Source organism: Carlito syrichta, unplaced genomic scaffold (assembly GCF_000164805.1).
Source record: "Carlito syrichta isolate Samal-C Ts95f unplaced genomic scaffold, Tarsius_syrichta-2.0.1 Scaffold309457, whole genome shotgun sequence".
Classification (NCBI taxonomy): Eukaryota; Metazoa; Chordata; class Mammalia; order Primates; family Tarsiidae; genus Carlito; species Carlito syrichta.
In genome coordinates, this window is record NW_007253553.1 from 260274 (window position 1) to 283803 (window position 23530).

At 36.7% G+C, this 23530-nt stretch overlaps 1 protein-coding gene across 1 annotated transcript in view; it reads right to left on the reverse strand.

Moving 5' to 3' along the window:
- The window catches only part of LOC103269695 (contactin-associated protein-like 3), a 163233-nt gene that overhangs the window by 127581 nt on the left and 12122 nt on the right, over positions 1-23530 (reverse strand). The window contains exons 3-5 of the mRNA XM_008067259.2: positions 12033-12236; positions 11251-11435; positions 10058-10201 (exon numbers count right to left, since the gene is read on the reverse strand). Coding sequence (XP_008065450.2) covers positions 10058-10201; positions 11251-11435; positions 12033-12236 — 533 coding nt within the window. The remainder of the gene's footprint in view (positions 1-10057; positions 10202-11250; positions 11436-12032; positions 12237-23530) is intronic.

Below are 23530 nucleotides of genomic sequence, written 5' to 3' on the forward strand. Positions count from 1 at the left end.
CCTTGTGGTGGGAAAGAGATGGCCCATATGTCCAATATTCCAAATTTCCCAGGGACTGCCTGAGGGTATGGCTTCTGCCACACCTGTCTTGGAGCACAGATGGGAGTCAGCATTCTACAGATGCCTAAGAGCTACTGAGAACAAAGATGGCAGTTTGGACTAGTCAGAAAGCACTTGTCATGGTCTCTCCCCTTAGTTCAGCAGAAAGCAAGTGGGCGAAATTTCCCAAATTCCTGTTCCTGGTGAAAGAGTAGGATTGTGTGTCCAATGTTTCAAGTTTCCCTCTCTCAGAGCCTTCATGGGACCTGGCATACTTTAGACATCTGTGGGCCACAGGAAAAAAAAGTGACAGTTTGGACTATCCTACAAGCACTCACTGCAACCCCTCTGTATTGCTCAGCACAGACCAAAAAAACCACCAAATCCCAGTTTCTCTCTGGTGAAAGAAACGAGCTGGATTGTGTGTCCAATGTTCCAATATTTTGGGAAGCTGCTCAAAGGCCTGGATTTGTTCTCACCAGTCTTGGAGCACTGATGGGACCCAGCATACTCTGGACGCATAAAGGCTACAGAGACCAAAGGCAAAGGTTTGGACCAGTAGCAATCACCTGCTAGAACCCCTCCCCTGGCTCAGCATATGATAGGCTTAACTCCCAGACCTTGGCTTTATCTCTAGGGGGGAAGAGAGAAGACAGAATCTTATGACCAACATTCAGATTTTTCATGTGATTACCCAAGGGACTGGTGCCAGTCTCACTAGTCTCAGAGCATGATGGATAATCTCAATGCCTGAGTACCTCTGAGAACATAAGAAGATCTCTGGTATACTGCAATATCAGCAGACCCACAGCACAGCAGACTGACACCAGAGGGAGTAAGAGATAATGAACTCATTAAAAATAAGTAAATAAAAGGAAAGTTCCTCTCATTAAGAATTTACACAAGTAAGTCCAGAGAAGATGCATACACAGAAAAAGTTTGAGAGATCCCCAGAATCTCCAGCAAGACTGCCTGGTATGGGTCTTCTTTGTATGAGGCCTGCCACTGAAGACTGGGAAAGATGGTTGTTTTTCCTAATGTGCAATAACAACGCTAAGAGTCAAAAACAAAACAAAACAAAACAAGATAAAGCTTTAGAAAACAATCTTAATGAAGTGAAAAATACCAATTACCCCTGACAGAGTATTCAAAATAACCATTACAAAGATGCTCAGTGAAAATGCTGAGGAAGATCCCAAGAGGAAACCGTGGGTGTACATAACATATGTGTGTGTGTGTGTGTGTGTGTGTGTGTGTGTGTGTGTGTGTGTGTGTGTAATACATATATGCATATATGTGAATCATATATATAATATATATTACATATAACCAAATACACACACACACACACACACACACACATACATACACACACACATCATATGAACCAAATAGAAATCTTGATACTAGAAGAGTTCAGGCTAGATCAGAAAAACAAACTAGATGAAACAGAAGAAAGAATCAGAAAACTCCAAGACAGGTCATTTGAAATGAGCCAGTCTGGAGGAGGAGTGGTCGGGAAGATGGTGGCTGAGCCAGTCGGACTATGCGAGTTCCAGCAGGAGTGAGTGAGTGTATGGAAAATTTTGTGTACATGCTGATGAGTGAGTGGGTATGTGAGTGACTGACTGAGTGAGGGCTAGGGAGCTAGTGGCCAGGGCTCTCCTGGTGTAGCGGCTGGTGCCGCAGCTGCTGGGCTTAGACCCTAGCAATTCCCAGGACGCAGAAGCCGAGTGTCATTTTTTTTAAATCAACAAAACCCTTCCTGAGAAGAAAATATGAGGAGAGACTGACTAAGTGGGGGCTCTTGAGCAAGTGGCCAGGGCCCTGTTGCAACAGCTGGTGCTTCAACTTCTCTCTTGGTCCCTGGCTATTCCCAGGTCACAGAAGCCAAGTGCCATTTCTTTTTGTAAAACTGACAAAAGTTTTCCTGTAAAGAAGCAGTGGGGAGAGATTACCACTCCAGGCTCTGTCTCACCACTGCAGCAGGAAAGACTACCAGTTCCAGGCTTTGTCTCACCACTTCAGTGCCTGGCAGGGCACTGACAGCAGGGGCTGCAGAGAGAGTCCAGAGGCAGAGTTCCACAGAAGAAGACAAGAGAGGTACTCCACCACCATCTTGAAGCGGGGCAGGAAAGTGCTCCAACTTACTCACCACGGAGCAACAGACCCAAACTCTGTGATTGGCAGATCAACTACTCAGGAATTGATTATGACCCAGAGGGACTATCCTGAAAATACAAACTTCAGAGGGACCTGGCGAGTGCTGAGTTCTAGGTGCCCCACCCCCTACTCTGATCTAGCTGCGGACAAATGGTGTGGCCAGAAAAGGATGAGGAAGGACTCCAAAGGGATCAGTGGTGAGTCCAGGGATGACCCCAACCCTCTCCTCCTCAGCAATCCTCTGTATATTAGACCCACACAGCTAGGCCACAACTGAGAGGGACAAACCCAGTCAGATCTTGGTGTCAGTCCCAATAGGAGAACTTCATTCCAGGATAGGCCTGGCTGGGCAATCCTCATGAGTACACACCTGGGGAAGAGACAATCCCAAACCTCCCCAGCAGAAGAGATCTCCCTGACCATATGAGAGTGGGAGGGGAGGAATCCAGCCCCAACCACCTCCACTGCCCCTTCTCCTTCCCTACTCCAGACTCTTTGGAGAGACTGAAAGAGGTAGCTCTACAGGAGAGACCAGATTAGAGGAACAATTACAGGGCCTGCCACAAGATGGCAGGTTTTTTAAAAAAAATTTTTAATTTTAAAATTTTTTTGCCTGTTTGTTAGTTGATCTATTTTAAAAATATTTTTCCTTTGTGTATGAATGTGTATGTGAGGGTTTGATCTGCATCCCCCCAATTTCTTTTCTTTTTCTGTTTCTTTCTTCTTTTGTTTGTTATTTTCTGTTTATGTGTGTATGTGAATGATTGAGTGTTCATCTTTCAGTTTTCTTGTTGGTGGTTTGTTTTTGCTCTTTTATTATTCTGTTTATTTTTATTTTTTATAGTTTAAGGTGTGTGTCAATATATGTGTGAGGGTTCGATCGGAATTCCTTTTCTTCCCCAAGTCTTTCTGTTTTTTTTCTCCCATTCACTTTGTACTAGGCAAGTGTGCGTATGTTCAGTTTTTTTATTTTGTTGTTGTTGTTGCTGTTATTGTTTGTGTTTTGTTTCACTTTGTTGTTATTCTAGTTTCTTTTGGGCGATGTGTGTATGTCTGTGTGTGTATGTTCAATTGCTTTTTGCAATGGTTTCTGCTTTGCACCGTCATACAGAGTGGTGGTGGGGAGTGGGTCTCAGGGAACACATACCACAGTAAGTGAACACTGTAATTTGCAAGTAGTTTCTGAATCCTAGAGCCCCAGTCTCTACTTTATTCGACTTCCAAAAACTACAAGAGACAGCAAAACTTCCCATCCACTTTCCTAAATAGAACAAATCCCAGAGCATGGATCAGGGAGGAATAAAGGGCTGAGCAAACATCAGAAGGGAAAGCATCTCCCACTGACACCGAATAACAGAACTAAAGAGAAAAACAAGAGATCTATCATGAATAAGGAAAAACCAAAGGAAGACCACAGGCAATTTCAAGTGTACCAAAGAGAAAACTCCTGAAAAATTAGACCTTGGTGCCCAAGCAATGGAAGTCACCAACGACTGGCCCCAGAATATGACAGAAATTAGGGAATGGATGGAAAGAGTGAAATGAACCAGCCTGAAGAAAATAAAGAATGAATGAGAATAATAATGAAAGCTTTAAAGATTTATGGAACATCTTTAAGCTTACCAAATATGCATTATGGCAGACCAAGAAGGAGACGACAAAGAGAAAGGGCCAGGAAACTTATTCAAAGAAATCAGGGGCTAAAACTTCCTAAACTGGAAGGAAGTGTATATCCCGGTTCAGGAAGATGAAGCCAAACAAGATGAAGTCAAAGAAATTCACATCAAGAGATATTATAAACAAACTGTCAAAAGTCAAACACAAGGAGAAAACTTCAAAAGTAGCAAGAGAAAAGCAACTCATTACAAGACATCCTCCACAAAACAATCAACCAGCAGAAACTTTCCAAGCCAAAAGGGAGTAAGATGATATTTTCAAAATGTTGAAAAGGAAAAATTTCCAATCAAGAACATAATACCTGGCAAAGCTGCCCTTCAAACATGAAGGAGAGATAAATATTTTCCTAAATATGCAAAGCTGAGGCACTACTTTATCTGCCTTTCAAAAAATGTTAAAAAGAAGCTTTCAAGTTGAAAAAAAATGCCAATAACACCATGAAAGCATATAAAAGTATAAAACTTGCTTTTAAAGTAAGCCTATAAACAAATATGAAATAATGTAATACTATACGAGTAGCATGGAAATCACTTTTAATTCTACCACAAAAATTAAAAACCAAAGTATTAAAAACAACTATATAAAAATATGTTCACAAATACAGAATTAAAGATGTAAACTATGACATTAATAAAATAAAGCGACTGGGCACGGTGGCTCAGCCTGTAATCCCAGCACTTTTGGGAGGCCGAGGCAAGAGGATTGCCTGATCCCAGGGGTTTGAAACCAGCCTGGGCAACTTGGTGAGACCACATCTCTACAATAAGTCACAAAAAACAGCCAGGTGTGGTGGCATACATCTGTAGTTCCAGCTACTTGGAAGGCTGAGGTGGAAAAATCACCTAAGCTGAGCATGCCACTGCACTCCAGTCTGGGTGACAAGAGTGAGAGTCCAACTCAAAATAATAATAATATAAAGCATGTTGGGGGAATTAAAAGTGCAAGCTTTTTAAATGGGATTTCAGTTTTTATTAAATTAAAGCAGACTGTTATAATTGTATGATATTTTAGGTAAGTCCTATGATAATCACAAAAAGAATACCTATATAAGATACACAAAAGAAAAAGAAATCAAAGTATATCACTATAAAAAAATCAAAGAAATACAAAAGAAGTCAGTAAAAAAGAAAAAGAGAGACAAAAGAGCTATAAGACACACAGAAAACAATTAACAAAATGGCAAAAGTAAATCTTTCTTTGGTATAATAAAAAATAAATATTTGATATTTGTCCCTGGCTCCTGGTATACAGTTCCTCTAATCCTCAGAATCTCTAAGGAAATAAGAGTATCTTTTGTATTTTAATGAGATGACTAGTGGCTGGGGCTGCCTAGAAAACTTCAAGACGTGAGGTTGTTTTCAGAAAGTCCAAGGTATCATCAGAGTGCTGGAACATTCAGCCTCACTCCCTGATGTCTGACAATGCAAGAAGTGATGGAGGTCAAGTTCAATCAACAATCACCAATAGTTTAATCAATCATGTCATGTAAAGAAACATCCATGAAATCCTCTAATTAACAGGTTTCAGGAAACATGCATGTTGGTGAACACATCCACGTGTCATGAGTATGGTATGCACGTGGTTACCCAAACCATGATAATAGAAGCTCCTGTACTCAGGACATTTCTAGACCATTTCCTATGTATTTCTTCATCTGGCTGTTCATTATTACCGTTTAAAATAGACCAGTATTAGTAAGTAAAGTGTTTTCCAAAGTTTTGTGAACCACTGTGACAAATTATTGAACCTGAGGTGGGGCACACCGTGAACCCTTCAACTCAGACACAAGTGTGGGTAACCTGGAGACTAAGAACTTGTAAATGACTTGCACTTGAAGGGAGGGAGTCTTGTGGAACTGAGCCCTTTAAATTGTGGAGTCTGACATTAATTCTGAGTAGTTAATGCCAGAATTAGCTTGAATTATAAGACATGCAGTTGGTGTCCAGAAAGTTGAAGAACTGGTATTGAAAAAGACACCACATATTTGGTGTTACAAGTGTGTGAACAAAAACAGTTCACGTTCTGTATCAATAATTACTTCAAAGTGAATAGATTAAACTCCTTAACCAAAAGACATAGAGAATGAGTTTTAGAAATAGAGAATGAATGAAAAAAAAACAAGATATAACTATATGCTGTCTATGAGAGATTTGTTTTAGATATAAGCACACATATAGGCTGAAAGTGAAAGAATGGCTAAAAGATATTCTATGTAAATTGTAACCAAAATAGTACAGGCTAAATGTATATCAGACAAAATAGACTTTGAGTTAAAATCTGTCACAAAAGACAAGAACATCACACAGTGATGAAAGGGTCAAATCACCAGGAAGATATAACAATTATAAATATATATGCATTCAACAGCAGAGCACCCAAATACTACATATAAAGCAAATATTGGTAAAATACCAAAGAGATTTAGCAAGTCAATAATAGTAGCCTTTAATACCCAAATTTCAATAATGGATAGAATATAGACACAGAAAATCAATAAAGAAACAGCAGATTTGAACAACAATACAGACCAAATGGACCAAACAGACATACAAAGAATATTCCATCCAAGAGCAGAAGAATGTACATTTTTCTCAAGGGCACACAGGCAACGTTCTTGAAGACAGATAACATATTAGGCCACAAAACATGTCTTAGCAAGTTTAAGAAGACACACATATTAAGTATCTTTTCTGATCACAGTGAAATGAAACTAGAAATCAACAAGGGAAAACTGGAAAAGTCACAAATAACTGGAAATTAGACAACACATTCCTGAGCAATCCATGCATCAAAGAAGAAATCAAAAGAGAAATTAGAAAACATATTGAGACAAATGAAAATGAAAACACAGCACACCAAAACGTATTGGATGCAGCAAAAGCAATGCTAAGAAGAAAATTTATAGTGATAAATACCTATTTTGTAAAAGAAGGAAGATCTCAAATAAACAACCTAAATTTGCACCTCAAAAAGCAAGAAAAAGAAAAATGAACTAAGCTTCAATTTAGAAAAAGACATCATAAAGATTTGAGCATAAATAAACTAAATAGAGCACAGAAAGCAATAGAAATAAATCGATGAAAGTAAGAGTTTAATTTTGAAAAAATTAAAAATTGTCAAACTTTAAGCTATATCAAGAAAAAAAGGAAAGACTCAAATAAAATCAGAAATAATTTCTGTTGCTTCAGAAATAAAAAGATCCTAAGAGACTGTTATAAACAATGGTATGTCAACAATATGGAAAACACAGAAGAAATGGCTACATTTCCAGAAACATGCAACCTGTGAATACTGAATCATTAAGAAATTAAAAACCTGAGCAGGACTATAACTACTAAGGAAATTCAATTGGTAATCAAAATCTCCTAACAAAAAACACTCAGGACTAAATGGCTTCATTGGTAAATTCTACTAAACATTTAAAGAAGGATTAAAGCAAATCCTTTCCAAACTCCTCCAAAGAGGAGTGAACATTTCCAAACTTCTGTAAGAGGCCAGCAAAACCAAAGCCAAAGACAACACACACACAAAAAAACTACAGACTAATATCAATGATGATCATAGATGCAAAAATCTGCAACAAAACACCAGCAAACTAATTCAACAACATATTAAAGGGATGATACATCATGACTAATTGGAATTAACCCTTGGAATGCAAGCGTGGTTCACCATAGGAAAATTAATTAATATGATACCCTATGTCAGCTAAACAAAGGATAAAAATCACCTGATCATCTCAATAGATACAGAAAAATCATCTGACAAAATATAACACCCTTTAATAATAAAAACTCCCAGCGATGGACAGAAGGATATTACCTCAACATAAAGGTCACATATGAAAAGCCAACAGCATGCTCAGCAGTGAAAACTGAAAGCTTTTCCTCAAAGACCAGGAACAGGGCATAAATGCCTTCCTCACCATTTCTATTCCTCATAATACTAAAAGCCACAGTAAGAGTAATTAGGCAAGAAAAGGTAGCAAAAGCTATCCACACTGGAAAGGAAGAAGTAAAATCATCTGTTTGCAGATGACATACACTTATACATAGAAAACCCAGACTACTACACAAAAAAACCTGTTAATAAAATGAACAAATGTAGTAACGTTGAGGATAAAAATATCAACACATAAAAATCTCTTGCTTTTCTATACACTAACAACAAACTACCCAAAAAACTTTAAGAAAGAAATTGCAATCCCATGTACAACAGCATCAAAAAGGATAAAAAACTGAGGTTATACTTAACCAAGAAGATGGAAAACTTGCATACTAAACACTACAAGACACTGATGAAAGAAACTGAAGAAGATAGATATAGACATCCCATATTTATAGATTGGAAGATTTAATACTGTTAAAATGTTAATACTATCCATAGTAATATACAGATTCAATACAATTTCTATGAAAATCCCAATGGTATTTTTTTACAGAAGCAGGAAGAAAAAAGCCTAAAATTCATATGGAACCACAGGGGGCCTTGTATAGCCAAAACAATCTTGAGAAAGAACAAAGCTGGAGTCATCACACTTTTTGATTGCAAAATATATTACAAAGCTACAATAATTAAAACAGTATGATACTGGTGTAAGGATAGACATAAGACCAAAGGGACAGAATATAAAGCCCAGAAATAAACCCATGCATATACCATCAACAAATGTTCCACATGAGTGCTCAGAATGCACAATGAGGAAAGGTTAGGCTCTTAAACAGATGGTGTTGGAAAATTGGATGTTCATAGGCAAAAAAATGTAATCAGATCCTATCTGACATCATACACAAAAATCTACTCATAATGGATTAAATTCACTTTATATGTAAAATCTGGAACTGTAAAATTCCTACAAAAAACATGGGGGAAAAGTTTCATGGCATTGGCAACAATTTTTTTATATGACACACAAAACACACATAACAAAAGCAAAATTAGACAAATGGGAATACTTCAAACTGCAAAGATGCTGCACAGCAGGGGAAATAATCAACAGCATAAAAAGGCAATCTATGGAGTAGGAGAAAATATTTGCCTACCATATATCTGAAAAAAGTTAATATTCAAAATAAATAAGAAACTCTTAGAACTCAATAGCAAAAAACAAATATCTCAATTGGAAAAATGAGCAAGAGATTTTAGACATTTTCCCAAAGAAGACATACAAATGATCAATAAGTATACAAAAAGTGATCACCAATATCACAGAATGCACATCCAAATTGTATCATCTCGCACCTGTTAGGATACCTACTATCTACAAACAAAAAAGATAACAAATGTTGGCAAGAATGTGGAGAAACTGGAACCCTAGCATACTGTTGATGGGAATATAAAGTAGTGTAGTCATTACGGAAAACAGTTTGGAAGTTCCTAAAATAAAAATTAAAAATAGAGCAACCATGTAATCTAGTAATTCCACTTCTGGGTATTTATCCAAAAGAACTAAAATAGAGATCGCAGAGAGATTTTTCACTTCCATGTACATTGCAGCATTATTCAAAATAACCAAAATGTGGAAACAACCTAAATGTCCATCAGTAGATGAGTGGATAAAGAAGATTTGATTTATATACATATTTACATGTATAAACATACACAGCCTTATTCAGCCTTAAAATGAAGGAAATTCTGGCATGTGCTTCAACATGGATGAATCTGAAGGACATTATGCTAAGTAAAATACGCCAGTGACAGGACACATACAGTATGGTTCCACTTATATGAAGTATCTAAAACAGTCAAACTTATACAAGCAGCGAGTAGAACAGTGGTTGCCAGAGTCTATGGTCAGATGGAAATGGGAAGTTATTGTACAACTGATACAAAGTTTCATTTATGCAAGATTAATAAATTCTAGAGATCTGCTGTATATTATCTTGCTTATAGTTAAAAATACTTTTTTGCACATTTAAAATTTGTTAAGAGAGTAGATCTCATGTTAAATGTTCTTACTATAACAAAAAAGAAAAAAGAATGCACTATAAATCTTTATATGATCACACTTTAATATATTTGTAAAAGATGCATTTCTTTCATATATATAAAATTAGATTGAACATAAACAAAACGTATATATGATTTGTACCTTCAGACGAGATATATTTTAAAATTAAATTAATAAAACAAATTGTAGGCTCCCTTTCCTACTAAACTCACATTTAGACTTTCTTACCATGATGCGAATCTGTGGTTTGTGTTTCTTCAACAAATCAATGATATCCACTCCATTATAATAGAGATTTTCAAAACACCCATGGAAGTTTTTATGTGAGAACAGCATTAGTTTTCCATGTCCAGGAATCCCTCCAAAGCTGATCTTAGAAAAAAAATGACATGAATAATATTGTTTAATGATTTTCTGCCTGAAACATTTATGATTAACACGTATAGTGATAATTATCTTCACATTTCTTTTGCATTATTTTACATTGCCATTTTCATTATAAATGAAGTTTTAAGATGCAGATTTGTCATTGCCTTTATTATATTTAGGTTGATAGGTTAAATTCCATTCTTACAATTTGCTAGTCAGATGACTTGTCATTATTTGTTGGTGGGGAATACTGAACCTTTATTTCCATGTCAAATCTTGATCTACATAACAATACATCCTATTTTGACAGGATTCCACTTCACATAAATCTTTCTAGTAGCCAGACTTTACGATAGAGGCATTGTCATGACATTGATAGGTTAGAATAATGAAGCCATTCATAATCTCACTCAAGACCAGGATCTTTAGCTGGTCTCCTCTCTTGAGACCAAATGTGGAAAAGTTTTGGTTTGCTCACTCCAATGTGCTAAGCAGAAAGGTCAGGACAAATGCTGCATTTCAGGGTAGGGTAGAGATATGTGGGTAATATCCTGCAAACACTGTTAAGTCTTTAAAATTTCTAAAAAACAGTATTTTGATTTGTGTGCATTTGACTGTCTTGTTAGTTAATAAATCAGGTTAGAATATATGTTGATGGCTTCTCCAAGTTATCCCAAGTCACCGATTATTTAGGAGTGTCCAAAAAAGCAAGAAGAAATCTCCAGAGTTCACCATCAATAATATGGAAGAATGGTCCAAAAGAATGAATTTTAAAATGCTGCCTGCTATATTGAAAACTCTTAAGCTAAAAACTTCTAAACTTAATGGTGTTACTACTGACTCTCATTTGAAGACTACCATCTGTAAGGGATAAAATGTTTCAAGAGTGCATGCATTATCTACTCCTGTGTGAGAGTAACTCATGGGAAATATTCCACCAGAATTCTGAATTACTAAGAAAGGTTATTTCTCTGTGTAACAGTATTTTCTCTATAAAGTTATATTGCATTTAAATACTAAAATCTGTAATACTTAAAAAGTAATTCTCAAACCTCATAATCAAGATCCAAATAGCTGAGTTCTCCCTTTGCCTGGAAATGATGAGTGTGCTTGTCCACTGTGAAGTTGATGTACATGTTGAGGAGTTCAATGAGGATGAAATGCCAGTGGTCATCATCCAGCAGGCTGCCCAGGGTGAGGGTCACACGGGTGTCAGCAAGGGGCAGGTTAGCATCACCTGAAAAGAGAGGAAAAGTAAATGTACTATGCCACCCAGCTCAATATCATGGTTTCAATGGTTTCACATTTCTTACAATTACTCTCTACTTACACCCTTTCACACAAGAACTGATCAGCTGATTTTAGCTCAATAATCATCTGTTCACCTTGAGGAATTTCTTCTATTTGTTTTTATTATTACTCATTGTGTTTTTATTTTTCTTGAAAATGCTTTCTTTCTAGAACCTCATCATAATATACCTAAAAATTTTACAATGACTCACTCAACTATATGATATTATCAGGTTATATACTGAGCATCTAATAATGGTCTTATGCAATTATCAGATTATAAAATGTTGTACATCAAAGCATATTTAATATATATATATGCAGGTTACCCTTAAAATATATCATGTTTTTTTAAGGTGGCCATGTTCCCGATGCCTGCACAGTTCAGATTTATCTCTAATGCTCTAAGAAATTATTTACAAAACTTTCTTTCATTCTCAATGTGTTCTGGTTTCAGGATAAATTCATTACTTAGCTGTGAAAAGTATAAAATAATTTTACCTAATTTATCACATTTTTAAAAACACGGCCTTGTAGTTTTTACCTGAATTAAGAAATAAGATGAGTTTTCCTTTAACTAATTCCAGGGTGATATGTTTGCCATTGTGTCCTTCTCTGTGGAGTAGAATCCCATCACTCTGACTGCTTTTAAATTTCAAAGAAATCATTTCTTTTGTTGAACTCATGGATTTCTGATTAAAAGTGTACAGCAAGGAACTTTTTCCATCAAAATTAACCATCTCAGATCCTACAACAGAATACATTAAAAAGTAATTCTGGCTATAGCATATTTTTACTAGTGCATTGAAATAAATAGTTTGACACACATATATCTCTGACAAGCACATGCATCTCTGGTTTGTTTAAAATGGGGGGAAAATTGCTACTGTCATTTCCTCTTGATACTAGTAGCTGACATACCCAAACCCCACTGTTTGCCTTGTCTGGTATTTTCTCCAAAACAAATCATCTAGAAATATTTTTGTTGATCTAATTCCAATTGTTCCTATCTTTGCATTGGCCTATTCTCACTCTATAAAATCTTCCTATATAATTTGCAATCATTCAATATCACTTTCAAAAGTTTATAGTAGATCTCACCAACTGGTAAAAGGTTTCACTCAAGGTAAATGGTTTAATGTTTTCTGAAGTAGTGGTTTTGACTTTTAATAATTCTCACATCCGCACCCAGGTTAATATACTTTTGTCTGGTCATAAAAGTCGTACATGCACACCCCAAATTCATTGGAACCACTCTAAACTCATATGATGGGGTCTCCAGTAAACTGGTATGTATTTTTTCTTGACATTTTGGCAGAGTCATGGCACAGAAAGATACACCTATTTTGTATTGTGCCTCCAGAACTTTTGAAGGTGGCTCTGCTGCAGTTGGTCATTGCTACAACGATGCTTTTTCTTCTCAACTTTGACATGGTCTTATCTTTTCAATATCAAGGTCATTTACATCAGCCTATATTAAAAAGTTATATTTATCATTAATATACAAAGAATGTCAGTCCAAACCAACAGCAGACAGAATTCATATCACCTAGAATTAATATCACCTAGAAAATCTTTCACATTTTTCATTTCACAAGTTACAAAAAGTCATACTTGTTCTTTAAAAACACGTGTGATATACCCTTTGAATCTAAAATAAATAAATAAGTAATGCATGTATATAATAAATGAAGGTGCAAGAAAAAGCCAATGAAATATGAAGCTGATGTCTTTCAAGTCAGTAATAAGATATTGTTTACTTCATTTAATTTCACAAAAAATTGTGGCTAACATGCATATCATTCAGATTAATTAAAATATTTACAGTAAATATAACTCAAAAAACTCATTCATTTTATGTAGCTATCTTTGTAAAGTTTGCAAGTTTGATTTATATATAAAGTGTGAAATATACACTATGTTCTGTCTAAAAATTATGTAAACTATTAATATACAATTTTTGTTGCATAATTAATTGAATGAACATGACTGATAAAAACATAACCCATTGTTAAATTCAGATGAAGTCTTCTAGCTTATTAAATGACAATGAGCTAATAAGAACCTGACCATGGAGAATATAATATCCTTACACATTTTAGCAGTACAGTTTATCTATATGTATGTATTTATCTATATGTATGTTACTAAAAGGCAATAATAATAATTAAGGTTTATTTTTGCAGTTAACAAAAAATGTTTGCTCCACACAAATGATTTTGCCAAAATTATTTTGGTCAGAAGATTTTTATCCTCATCTTCCCTGTTGCCATTATTGTTCTATAATAGTTATATCGACCCTCTTTGCATCATAATCCCCTGAAGTGCTTGCTAAACAAAGATTGCTGGGCCTCTCCCAGAGTTTATGACTAAATAGGTCTGGGATAGAACCTAAGACTTCCCTGGCTAACAATCTCCCTCCCTAGCAATGCTGATACACTGGTCTGGTGATATTTTGAGAACGACTGCTCTAAAACAGCTATATTTCCTAAAATATTCCTCTTAGGGAAAATAGAGTAGTGAAGATTGTATTAGGAAATCGAGACACAAAATAATGGCCTTAAAATCCTTTTGTCTGATTGCTTTGACTTTCTAATATAACTACTAACACTTGTATCTAGAACAATTAACCATCAAATTATATTCATCAGGCATATTAGTCATCAAATTATATTTACAAGGCATATTCAACATGTTGACAGATTTTTTAAGCTTATAGAGTGATTAAAATAGAATACAAACATATAGCAACGTAAAATAAAACTGCTTAAAAATAATACAACCTGCAATAGTCCTAGTAGTTTCAACTAAATTCTTCTCTTTTTTTAAATTTTAAGGATGTGAGGTACAATTCAAGATTAGATATACAAATGATATACAATGGTGGTTGTATAAGTTTAGGTTTCACTTTGGTCCCTACTTTGCCTGGTTTGAGATCAGGTACCCTTACTGATGAAGTGTGCCCCACTACCCCCAGCAGTTTCCCTCTACTTCCCATGAAATTCTTAAATGATAATGAATTTAAACTCAAGTTAGGGGGTGTAAAAAAGGACAGATCAAATTTAGGAATTGTTTTTAGAAGTATGAAATATTAGACTGCTCATTTGAAATTACTCTCATAACTCTGAAACCTGTTATTGTACAAACCATGAGCTAATTCTGAAAAGGTTAGTAAAAAACAAACATGAAAACAAAAGATAAGTGACAGAAAGTAGATATGGCCTGCAAAGCCTGAAATACTAAATGGCCCTTTGTGAAAGAAGTTTGCTGCCTCCTGTTCTGCAGAATTCTCCAGCCATGGTTATTGTGCCTGGTTGTTATTGCTTACAGGTGGCCATAAGAACCAGCTCACAACCAGATATTTTGCCATTCTTTGATTTAAAAACTGAAAGCTCAATTTTGTTGAGAAACTCACATGTTAAATTATTATTATTATTTTTTATTTTTTTTTTTTTTGAGTTGGAGTCTCACTCTGTCGCCCAGACTGGAGTGCAGTTGCTGCTCCCGACCACTGCAGCCTCGACCTGCTGGGCTCTGGTAATCCTTCGGCCTCAGCCTTCCAAGTAGCTGGAATTACAAGCTCACGCTACCACGCCCAGCTCATTTTTGATTTATTGTAGAGGCGCGGTCTCGCAAAGTTGCCCAGGCGGGTCTCGAACCCGCGGACTCAGGCAATCCACTCACCTTGACCTCCCCAAAGGCACGGGATTACAGGCTGAGCCACCGAGCCTGGCTTAAATTATTAACATGTAAACTCAACAATTATTTTTTGTTGAATATTCACTTTGTATTACATAATCCAATATACTACATTTATAACTGGCCTTGGAATATATCTTTTACAAAGGAAAAAACAGATCAATAGTTCAGATCCTGGCCATATATTTCTGTGTACAATATAAAAGAGTGGTTTTGACATAGACAGGCTTCCATAGTTTGAAATTCTGCTATGTCAAGGATATACATAATACAGTTTTATTATTAAAAGACAATGTTCTCCATCTTATCTCTGCTTGATCTAATTCCGTTTATTTCGCCAGTACAGCTCCATTCAATTAATATTAATAGAACCCCTACTTGGTGTCATTCACTGTGGTGGAGGTTAGGATAGCCTCCCTGAGCTGACAATTCCACCATATTCTCTTACTATTACTAACAGGAAGGAACATATTTCACAGGGAACAGCCTAAAGTCTTACTGTGGGTTGCTAAAGAAACTTCAGTGACAAGGAAACAATTTACAGCTCAGAAAGGAAGAAGTAGGAGAAAGAAGGGCTCTCCTTTGGTGAAAGTATACAGAAAGCAAGAATGCAAGGAATCAAGGGAATCTTGACAGCACACCAATCATATACCCTTAACATAAAATTTACAAATATGAATCAGAAAGTATTCAGCCATGGCTCAAGAAATCCTCCAGTTAAGCTAGCACAATAAAGAAGAAAATACATTATCATAAAATGTCATTTATAACAGAAATATTTAGATTGGAAACTCAATTATAGGCCATATCAAAGAGAATCGATTTTCTAAAACGTCATTTACTTACAAATGTCCATGAATCAACTTGAATTTTTAAAAACAAATCAGTAAAGTCAGTAAATATAAAATAACTTTTAAAAATTAGTGCCAGATATTCAAACAAAATTTGTGAAGGCAATAGATTTAAAACAGTGTTAAGTTAAACAAAAACTATATCTTAGAATAGAGAGCATTTAGCTCTGTAAGTCAGCAGCAACAAGCTCTCCACACTTGTGATGGGAAAGCATCCCAGGTAAGCCCTCTCTAATGTAATCTATCCACTAAGCAGAGGCTTCCTTAACCTCAGTTTCACTGATCTCCAAGTTACCTCGATAATCTAACTTTCAAGGGTTAGTGCTCATTAGTTATATTCAGGTGTCTTTGTTTACATCATCAAACCTCTAATGTAAGGTTTTTGCTATTGAACAAAAAAAAGTTTATATATCTATAATCAATGTAAATAATCTCTCTTTTTTTTTTTTTTTGAGTTGGATTCTCACTCTGTTACCCAGACTGGAATGCAGTGGCTGTTCCCGGTCACCGCAGCCTTGACCTGCTGGGCTCCAGTGATCCTTTCACCTCAGCCTTCCAAGAAGCTGGAACTACAGGCACGCGCTACCACACCCAGCTAATTTTTGACTTATTGTAGAGATGAGGTCCCACCAAGTTGCCCAGGTAGGTCTCGAACCCACGGGCTCAGGCAATCCACTCACCTCAGTCTCCCAAAGCGCTGGGATTACAGGCTGAGCTTATTTGGATGAAAACATTGAAATAATACATTAAATTATCACTTAGTGTTATACTTATCTTTTACAAAAGCTTACTTGAAAAGTAAGTGTCTCTGTATGTAATTCAACAACCAGGGTGCCAAAAAATGTATACGTATTTAAAAAGTTATTAAGAGATGTTCACTGTAATCAGAAGTGTCTGGATGCTGATGGTAAGTAATCACTTTGAGTACCTCTTTTAACTGCAGAAGTCAAATGTGACTTGCATTCATCTTTTGTTATTGGTATATATTGATTATTACAATTTTAATACAGTTTTCTTCTTTCTTAAAATGTATACTTTTTTTGGCTCTCTCTGAATTTAAATAATTAGAGTACTTGAAAACAGATACAACTTAAACATTAAAACAAGAAGCAATAGTAAAGATAGAGAACCTACATTCTAAAAAGAGTAGGAGGAAACATGACACTTAGTTGAAAGTAGACAATGTTTTTCCAATTTTGTGATTTTAGGTTATAATCATTAGTTTTATTAACCAAGGTATGATTGAGTTACTAATAATATTATTAAAGTAGGCCTGAGTATACTGGTCATTTAGGGAAAGGAATCCATTTTACCAGTAGTGAGATTAAAGATGTGTTGATAGATTACACACTCTTGAGCCAGTCCACAAGCATTCATTCACAATGAAGATGACAACATAGTATAGTAGTTCAAAGACTGTAGACCTGTCCTGTGAGGGTTTGAATTCGAATTCCACTTTGGAAAATCTTCTTACCCTCTCTGTGCTTCAATTTCCTACCTATAATAAGACAGACGAGTCTCTCTCACACAGCACTGTCATGAGTATTAAACAACTTAATAATACACAGTAGTGTTTGAAACATGGTAACTTCTCACTGGGTGTTAGTTATATTATTATTGTTAGTACACTGGGCAATGAACATGAAGTGCACCGATAGTTATAGACTACATTTAGGACCTCTACTTCTGATCAAGATGAAATAACTGGGGGCCAGGTTTACCCTCTCAGTTCAAGTAACAAAGGGAAAAAAAAGGAAACAATACCAAACAGTGATTTTCTTTTTTTTTTTTTTTTTGAGTTGGAGTCTTACTCCGTCGCCCAGACTGGAGTGCAGTGGCCACTCCCAGCCACCGCAGCCTCCACCTGCTGGGCTCCGGCGATCCTTCTGCCTCAGCCTTCCAAGTAGCCGGAATTACGCCTGGCTGATTTTTTTATTTATTGTAGAGATGAGGTCTCACTGCCCAGGCAGGTCTCAAACCCGTGGGCTCAGGCAATCTATTCACCTCAGCCTCCCAAAGACACGGGATTACAGGCTGAGCCACCGAGCCCAGCTAAACGGTGATTTTCAAGACATTTGATATCAAGCAGCAAAGGAGAGTCATGTCTAAGAGACAAGAAACAAACAAAATGAGCCCTGTGACTGTCTGGGTCACACTGGGTCATCTTAAGAAGGTTTCCAGGACATATAACAGGAAGGAAGAACTGGAGTGAAGACCAGACTTCCTGAGTAGAGGAGACAGAAAGAGTCTGACTTGTACCCCACATCTTTAAAATAAAAAATCTTTTTAAATGAGTCTGATAAGAACAAGGCACCGAGGGTTCATAGGCAGAGTACAGGAGAGGAGAAAAATTAACAGACAGAGAACACTGGTGATCTGCACCACATCCTTCATGAGCATCCAGCAAAGTATTGATCAGTGTATGCCAGTAAGGAAACTTATCAAGGTTAAGGGAAAAAAATCTGGAAAGACTAATGGGAAACAGTGCCAGATGTGCACACAGAGTTGGGGATAATGCCCATTCTTGTCATCCAGATTGGAAACTTCATGTTCCACTAGCAATTGGGTAGATTACTCAGAAGGGTCTTACCTCAGTGGTGGGGAATAATTAGCCCTAGATGAAACACTGCTCTAATCTGCCTAATACCCAAAAGGCAAGATCTAAAATGTTTGAATTGCTTTAATGCAATGTGTCCTTGAACAAAGCTCAAGAACATAAGACTATAAAAATATTTAGCATCCAACAAGGTAAAAATAAAAATGTATAGCATCCAAGCAAACATACAAGGAAGCTGCAAAGTAAAATCCATCATAAGGAAAAAATTTAATCAAAGTACACATAGAACTCACACAGATATAATAATTAGCAGAGAAGCACATTCAGATAATTATAGCTGTAATCCATATGTTCAAAAGGTAAGTAGAGTCATTAAAAATTCTTAAACAAAGTGAAAAGTACAATGTCTAAGATGAAAAATACACTGAAGGAGATTAATGGTAGATTAAATGTTGGAGAAGAAATTAGTGAACTGGAAGATATTGATAAAAATGATCCAAAATGAAACAAAAGGAGGAAAAAAAGAATTTAAGAAAATGAACAGAACATTAGTGAGGTATGAGACAAAACAAAATCAAATGGCCTAATATATGGCAACTAAGTCCCTTCAGGGGAAAAAAAAGAAGACAGGTTAGAAAAAAAATTTCAAGAAACAATGCCTAAAACTTCCCAAATTTGACAGAAAATTACAAACCCACAGATCCAAATAGTCCAGCAAATCCCAAACCAAGAAACATAAGAAAACACAACCAGAGCCCATCAGAAGCAAATTGCTAAAAATCCTAAAAACAGCTAAAGAAAAAAGACATGTTTCACTCAGAGCAACATAGATGCTGATGGCAGCAGATTTCTTACCAAAAACAATGCAAGTGAGAAAACACTGGACCTATATTTTTTAATTACAGAATAAAACAAAAATTTGTCAACATAGAATTCTATACTGAGTGAAAATAACTTTCACAAATGAAGGTGAAATAAGAACTTCGTCAAACATACAAAAGTTGAAAGAATTTCTCACCAGTGATTCATACTACAAAAAAAGTATTAAAAAGAATTCTTTAAGGCAGAAGGAAGAAAATACATGGAACTATGAATTCATACAAAGGAATGGAGAACACCAGAATTTACATTGGTAAATATATATAATTAAGTCTCTTTAAAAGGTAGCTGAAGAGTGCAGTTTCTGGAATGACTGGGTGAGCTGCCTGGCAAATCCTTTCCCCCAAAAGCAATGATAAAACTGAAAAAAAGTTATTAAACAATTGAAGGACATTGGAGCTGACAAAAGATATACTTTAAATTGAGAAGCATTTGTTCAAGAAAATCTACTGGACTTCAGTAAAAATTGTGGGAGTCTGTGTTATTTTAGCCAGAGACTCTTCACGGCTTCACTCCTGTCCCTAGCCAGCAGCCACCTTGGCACCAAACTACCAGGGCTGCAGAACAAAGCACATGGAAAGTTCCATCCTAAGGAGCACTCCCAACCATAGCTACTCAGTGACAAACAATAAAGGAAGGACAATATTGCAGTTAGCCTGAGATTTCAGTACTAGTTGGAGCAAAGAATTGATTGGTTGACCAACCAGCAACTTAATAGGGAGAACTCAAATTGAGACTAGAACCCACAAATGCATTTCTTAGGAGTGGCATTTAAGCAGAGATCTGAATGATGAGATGTAGATGTGAAAAAAGTGGGAAGAAGCATTTTCAGCAGGTACACGACATGTGCAAAGGACTTGAGGGAGGAAAGAGCTTGGCACAAGGGAACAAAACAAGGCCTGGTAGAGAGGGGGGAGGAGGTGCAGGTGGCAGCTCATAGGAGGTAAGATGATAAACCCTGCTGAGAAGAGTGAATGTTATCTTAAAGCAATAGAAAGCTGCTGAAGATGTAAACAGGCAACCAATTATATCTGATTTGTATCTTTAAAAGTTAACTTAGTTGCAATGTAGAGAATATAATGTATTAGTGAGTACAGAGAAAGGCAGACCTAAAATAAGAAAGCAATTGAAGAAATCCAGGGAATACAGATTTGCGCCAAGTAGATGAATTTAGCTAGAAAGAGTTGAAATGATGTAGGGTATAATTTGGGGATAAAGTATTCAGAATATGGTATTTACTGGATGTACAGGGACACAGATGTGTCAAGAGTGACTCCCAAGTTTCTAGCCTAAGTTCCTGGTGAATGACAAAATCATTAATGGAGACAAGGAATACTGCAGCAAGAGCAGGTTTCCGTGGATGAGCTAGGTCAAGAAAGCCATCTGGGATTGATTAAACTTTATGTACTTGTGAGGCAGCAATGTTACTAATCAGAGATCACTTTCTTGACTTCAATCATTGATCCTATTGTCTAACTCTGGGGTCTTTCAGACATGAGTGTCATTTCAGGCTTAAAATTCTGGTAACAATGATAAGTATTTTAAAACAGCATTTTAAATGCATAAAAGTAATATTAAAATTAAATTAATTAGCCAGGCTCGGTGGCTCAGCCTGTAATCCCACACCTTTGGGAGGCTGAGGTGAGTGGACTGCCTGAGTTCGCGAGTTCGAGACCCGCCTGGGCAGCGAGACCTCATCTCTACAATAAATCAAAAAATCAGCTGGGAGTGGTAGCGCATGCCTGTAATTCCGGCTACTTGGAAGGCTGAGGCAGAAGGATCGCCGGAGCCCAGCAGGTCGAGGCTGCGGTGGCCGGGAGTGGCCACTGCACTCCAGTCTGGGCGACAGAGTGAGACTCCAACTCAAAAAAAACAAAAAAAAATTAAATTAATTTAGTTATCACTATATAATCTAACTTTGCTATTTCTGCTGTACTTCAATAAATGACAATGATATGTTTTTTAACTCACTTTCAACAAATCCATAGCTACACTCTTTTAGATGCAATAGTTTGCTCATAAGTTTAATTTGGGAGGTGATTAAAAATAAATCCATGAATGTAATAACTTTAACAGAATCAGAAAAATTAAAATCACATTAAAATATGGTCTATTATATCCAAAAGCATGAAAGGATGCTGTGTCTCCTATGATTTTAGGATACTAGTAATACTTTTCTACTTAACATCAAATTTTAAAACCTTAGATCTGTATGATTAATTTTTAGAGACATTTATCTTTTTTATTCTTAGGTAGACAAAAATATATATTCTATTTGTACTTTGACATAAATTGAGAATCAGAAACTAGTAGTCACTAATTTAGGCAGGCTGCAAATAAATCTGCATCTTCGCTCACCTGCATTGACTCCTCAGCACCTGGAGACAGGAACTGTGCTCAAGTATCTTACACAGCATGATGCCTTGCACTGGGTGGAAGTTCCCTAACAGGCATTGAATTGACTAAAACTAGTACTTTTTCTAGTCTAGTCTGCCTATATTCTATTTTTTCCATAATGGGAATGGGTTACACAAATCAGCATTCTCTTAAATGAATAAAGATCATTACTAGCTTCCAGGTTTTTCTTCATCAAGGAAGGTGCCTACTTCCATTTTCATCCCATGTTGTTATATTCCTATTAAAGCATTTTCTATATTCAGATCTACTCAGGGGAGGAACAGACTGAATAGAAGGAGATTATGTAGCCTCCTTTTTCTCAGTATTCTCCCTAGACATTCCAAAACATATGTTCTTTATTTTTATAGAATAATAACAACAGGTTTATAGATATTGACACATGTTGATGCTGATAAGTAAAACCTAAATTTTTTCACTGTAGTAGCCAATATTAAAAAATATTGCCGGGCTCGGTGGCTCAGCCTGTAATCCCAGCACTTTGGGAGGCCGAAGTGAGTGGATTGCCTGAGCCCGCGGGTTCAAGATCCACCTGGGCAACCTGGTGAGACTTCATCTCTACAATAAAATCAAAAATTAGCCGGGCGTGGTAGCGTGCGCCTGTAGTTCCAGCTACTTGAAAGGCTGAGGCAGAAGGATCGCCGGAGCCCAGCAGATCGAGGCTGCAGTGGCCGGGAGTGGCCACTGCACTCCAGTCTGGGCGACAGAGTGAGACTCCAACTCAAAAAAAAAAATATATATATATATATTTTGGCCGGGCTCGGTGGCTCAGCCTATAATCCCAGCGCTTTGGGAGGCCGAGGTGAGTGAATTCCCTGAGCCCGCGGGTTTGAGACCCAGGTAAGCAACTTGGCGAGACCTCATCTCTACAATAAATCAAAAATTAGCCGGGCGTGTTAGCTCATGCCTGTAGTTCCAGCTACTTGGAAGGTTGAAGCGGAAGGATCACTGGAGCCCAGCAGGTGAGGCTGCGGTGGCTGGGAGCGGCCACTGCACTTCAGTCTAGGTGACAGAGCGAGACTCCAACTCAAAAAATATATATATATATTTTAAAAATACAACCACCAAAATACACGTTCTATTTCTTACTCCCTTTCTCTTCTTCGATTTTATTCTCAATGTTTGACTTGAAACAGGCCTGAATGTGACACATGGATGCTGGGCTAACTGGCAAACCATTTCTGTGCCTACTGAGTCCACATTCCTAATAATTCATTTACTTTTTTCTTCTTTCACTATCTTACTCAACCAATACACACACAAATAAACATAAAATTAGAATACTTGGGGCTAGCACAATGCAGGAGCAGAACCAGTTGCTGTAGGAGCACTTGAGAATGACACTGAGCATAGTCACAAGATGTCAGAGAAGATGGCAGAAAACAGGAGCCCAGAGAGATCTAAAAGATGAGTAACTATCTAGTGAAAGAAATGAAGGGTAGGCCCAGGAGAGTGTCTAGGCATCTGGGGCATCAGACACTCGCATCCAGGATGCTAATTTGGAATGTAAATGTTGTCAAAGACTTATGAAAGTGGATGCAAATCTAAAGAGAGAACTTTTTAGAGTGAAATGCAAGGCCTACAGCAAACCTGTAGGGAATGCCAACAAGGAATGGAGGGAGCTGCCAGAGAGGGATGAGA